The 5,000-nt window shown below is 31.6% G+C and overlaps 2 protein-coding genes across 2 annotated transcripts in view; both read right to left on the bottom strand.

Annotated features, from left to right (window-relative positions):
• LOC137629711 (zinc finger CCHC-type and RNA-binding motif-containing protein 1-like) overlaps positions 1-5,000 on the bottom strand; it is a 543,938-nt gene that overhangs the window by 465,712 nt on the left and 73,226 nt on the right. The window lies entirely within an intron of this gene.
• The window catches only part of LOC137629327 (neurotrophin 1-like), a 10,193-nt gene continuing 7,396 nt past the window's right edge, over positions 2,204-5,000 (bottom strand). Inside the window, exon 2 of the mRNA XM_068360582.1 lies at positions 2,204-2,886. Within this exon, the coding sequence (XP_068216683.1) occupies positions 2,242-2,886 (645 nt within the window). The 3' untranslated portion in view covers positions 2,204-2,241. The remainder of the gene's footprint in view (positions 2,887-5,000) is intronic.

The raw sequence follows: 5,000 nt of genomic DNA on the forward strand, positions 1-5,000 counted from the left end.
GAGATTAACAACTCTCTCTCTCTCTCTCTCTCTCTCTCTCTCTCTCATCTCTCTCTCCTCTCTCTCTCTCTCTCTCTCTCTCTACAAATGTAAGTGATTGAAAGTACAGAGTAAAATAAAGGTTGAATGAAAGTACAGTACTCTCTCTCTCTCTCTCTCTCTCTCTCTCTCTCTCTCTCTCTCTCTCTCTTCTCTCTCTCTCTCTCCAAATGTAAGTGATTGAAAGTACAGAGTAAAATAAAGGTTGAATGACAGTACAATACTCTCTCTCTCTCTCTCTCTCTCTCTCTCTCTCTCTCTCTCTCTCTCTCTCTCTCTCTCTCTCTCTACATTTCAGGGTATTTTCATATAATTTTAGTTGTGTCCGTTGCCAAGGTCACAGGTATTTCAAAAATACAATGTAAAGTTTTAATAGACTCAAGTCTTATATTTTTTGTAAAATTACATTAATTCCTCGAATCATTTTGCACCATTTTTGCAGGTGATAGTTTGCTTAAAAGCACCGACTTGAATACCAAGTTAGATTCGAGGTTAATCGGTTGCATTTTCTGCCACGAGATGTAATCAACTTAACGAACATCTTAGTTAGGTGGGTTTAAGCAAATAACAATACCACTTACAAATGTAATTCTATCATAATTGTATCAAGGGTATGTTAAATCCTCGTATCCATATCTTAAATTCTTTATTTAAAGTAATAGGTCTTATGTTACACATTATATATGACATATATGTTTTTGACGTTGTTAATAGTTTATATATGACACATCTATTTTGACGTTGTTACTATTTTTAGAAGGATTTATTGTTAATTTGTTCTCATCATTTATTTCTTTCCTCATTTCCTTTCCTCACTGGGCTATTTTTCCCTATTGGAGCCCTTGTGCTTATAGCATCTTGCTTTTCCAACTAGGGTTGTAGCTTGGCTAGTAATAATAATAATAATAATAATAATAATAATAATAATAATAATAATAATAATATAAGATATACGCGTTTTCAGACTTACAAATGTGCATAAATCAGTAATATTCCATTGCCTTTAGAATGGGGCCAAGAAAACTATAGCTTTATCGCAAAACTTATGTTTATATGATTTTAATCATACAGGTAATTTCTATTTCTTATACTCTTCTTAATATTTTGATAAAACTGTGGTGCTATTACTGGTCAAAGGTGAGAATATAAATGACAGATTAAGACTGTTTTTTCAAAATGGCAATGAAAAAATAGACCATTCTATAACAAAATCGTTCAACAAAAAATTATGGTGAATAGTTTGTAAAAATGTTACACGAAATTAAAATCAAGGTGTCTAGGTTTTCATAATACGTCATAATTTTTAATGAAAAACACAGCTATTTTACTTTGCCAGAAATTTTTATTACTTTCCCTCATGCAAAGAAAGGTTGAATAAATGGTACTCATCCATATTAGTTAGGCATAATTTGATGAACAGTAGTTACTACTAAGAACTTCAATTTAAGAATGAAATAGGCTGAAAATTGATTGTATGTGGTGTTGTAGAAAGTTATTTTAGCCTTCTGTAAGCGTTGAAAACAGTGTAAATGCTGAAAAGTTTACTACACATGACTGTAATTAAAAGTAAGGGTGGTATAGGTATAAAATTTCAGAATTTCAAGAATAGTTTACGGTTATGAAAAAAGGTTGTATCGTAATCAAAATCATATCATATCTTCCACTGACCTAAATTTATGGTATTCAAAACGCTATCTTCAACAAGAAACTAAAGAACTCTAGTGACGCCAATCTCTATGAAGAACGCTTGAAAAGGAACATTATCTCAATAGCAATCTACAATCTAAAGGCTCTTTGATTCTTTATATTCCTCTAATGGATTATATAATGAGACATTCTAGCATAGACCATGCTTCGATTGTCAATTGATATGTTTCTCAATAAGATTATTAGGTTTATTAATTAGCTTAGACCTGACGAAAGCTTTACATAAGAATGACAAGACTGTTGATTAGATGGAGTAAGACCCCATCACGCATGCGCAGCTTGAATGTTTCAAGCTTCACATAAGAATGACAAGATTCTTGATTAGATGGAATAAGCCCCTATCACGCATGCACAGCTTGAAGGCAGCTTGAAGGTTTCAAGCTTTACATAATAATGACAAGACTTGATTAGATGGAATAAGCCCCTATTCGCCATGCACAGCTTCAAGGCAGCTTGAAGATTTTAATCTTTACATAAGAATGACAAGACGCTTGATTAGATGGAATAAGACCCTATCACGCATGCGCAGCTTGCAGGCAGCTTGAAGGTTTCAACAGCGAAGGGAAAGTAGTAATCAAATGGGTCGTAGACAAGAAAACGATGGTAGATCGACTTCTGCAGGCACTGGGTGTCGTAGCAGGTAGGGACCAGCGGACAGGCGTCCCCTGAGGTCAAACACTCTTCAATCCTGACGGACTGAACGATGCTCTTGAAGAAAATGTCGACATTGTTGACGATAATCCTCCATATGCCTCTTACGTTGACTGCCCTCAAGGGTTTCACGTATTTTGTGTCCGAAGGACACAAGTAAGTTTCCTCCTCCAGTGTCCCTGGTCTGTCAACCGAGTTCCCGGTAGTTACGTCCACGTCCTGGTAGAGAGCTAGGACTCCATTCCTATGAAACGTAGCGGCTTGCTTGATTTCGGATGTCGGGTAATCAGCGTCTTCGAGGCACCACGATTTTGTTGTGTTTTTTGCGCAAGCTGGGGTGCCAATTCTGTGCTTCTGGGCGTTCTTGAAGGCAGTTGGGTAGTATGAATATACCGAGGGGTGTCTCCACGGTGTCAGAGTAGGGATGGTTACTGCCTCAGGACTGGCATCTGGCTCATCAGATGCCAAAACTTTTGCAATAACAAAGATCTGAGGGATAAAAGCAAATCATTACCTGATGGAGATTGCAATAGTAAAATGCATGGCATTTTTTATCTTATGTCTTAATGAATGTAAGACAAATTATTTTGTTGAATACTAAGGAAAATATTACAGCATTCTTTTGGAAAATTATTTGAAATATATATCAATAGCAAGTATATATATATATTTTTTTTGGGGGGGGGGATTTTAAACGGATTTGTTTATGGACATCAATTTATACTTGTCTCAGAAAGTTACAACCTTTTAATATCATAGTTCATACTGTAATTCGCTACTTTGTCACTCCCTTTTTATATAAAGAAAACCGTTCACGAATATCATTAATATTTGCAGAATTAATCACATCATACTGTAATACAAAATAATTTAATGTATTGATTTCAAACTATCTGTCAATATCGAAAGGATTAAGGCATATGACCTTAAACGAAGTACAAGAGTAAGGAAAGAATGTAATGCTCTACATGAAAATGAAAATGACTGACTTTAAAAACAAAAGTATAAAAATCCATTACTCATTAACATTCACTATCACAAAGTCTGTTACTTCTCATTATCCCATCTTTTCTCATTTTTGTACCTACGAAAATTTTGGTAAATCCTTCTCCAAACGCTATAATTTTCCCTCATAATCTGCGACCGTGATTTTATACATCCTACGACGTACACACATAATTACACATTCAATTATAAATCTGGTAAATTATCAAAGCGTAACCAAGTAACCAATTAAATTGCCTAAAAAAGCAATATAAGTTAAGCCTTTATAGTTTTTTTATTGTTTAGGGGCTAAGGAAATATGTTGCTTTTTTTAACGCTGGTGGTTGAGGAATTGGAGGTTAAATTTTTCATTATAAGGATAATTTTCGGTTTAATTACCCTTAATACCACCAAATTGCTTAAGCTCGTTAATAAGCTTCAAAGCCCTTTTTTCATGTTTCATAAGCGTTATAGAAATCCCAGTTTGTTGTATATATATATATATATATATATATATATATATATATATATATACACATATATATACATATATATATACATATATATGTATATACATCTATATATACAGTATATATATATATATATATATATATATATATATATATATATATATATATATATATATATATATATATATATATATATATGTATGTATGTATGTATATATGTGTATATATATATATATATATATATATATATATATATATATATATATATATGTATGTATATATATATATGTATATATAAATATGTATATATATGAATATATTTATATACAAATATAATTATATATATATATATATATATATATATATACTATATATATATATATACAGCATATATATATATATATATATATATATATATATATATATATATATATATATATATATATATATATATATATATATATATAAAGAAAATTGTCAATGATAATTTTGTTTCTTTTCCGTGAGCAGATTCGATTGAAACTTTTTAACTTAAACAGGCCATAATAACTATCCTTTTCAATTTTAGCATAATCCTGCTAACATATATATATAAAAAAAAGATAAATAAATAAATAAACGCGGGTCCTTTTATAACCTTCTAAGCGGAGGTAAATGTTGATAAAGTAGGCCACATACGGAGCACAAACAAACATACACACACACACACACACACACACACATGCAAATAAACACACAAGTAGGGGTGAAAACATAACCTCTTTCCAACTTCGTTGGCGGAGATAATTATAAGGTCACATCTTTGAAAGTATGTAGTAAAAGGTGATGGTAGGAGACTGGGTGAAGAATAACGAACAATAGAAATATTGATAATGGATAACAAAGAAAGGACCGTTTAGATAAAGGTTATTTTGTTAGCATGTGTTTTGAGAGATGTTGTGGCAGTGAAGTGAAAAGGCGTTTGTGTCATAGCAATGTGATATTTAATACAAAATTGCATCTTTTTTTATGGAGATTATATTCCTTATTGCCTAAAACTTTTTTTCATTTAAGATGATCTAATAAGTAAATAGATAGTTTAAAGGCATCAGAAGCAAGAATTTTTTATAGCTTATATTATGTTTGAGAAAATAGCCTACCTTTGGTCTG

The sequence above is a fragment of the Palaemon carinicauda genome, chromosome 37 (assembly GCF_036898095.1).
Source record: "Palaemon carinicauda isolate YSFRI2023 chromosome 37, ASM3689809v2, whole genome shotgun sequence".
In the NCBI taxonomy this organism is placed as follows: Eukaryota; Metazoa; Arthropoda; class Malacostraca; order Decapoda; family Palaemonidae; genus Palaemon; species Palaemon carinicauda.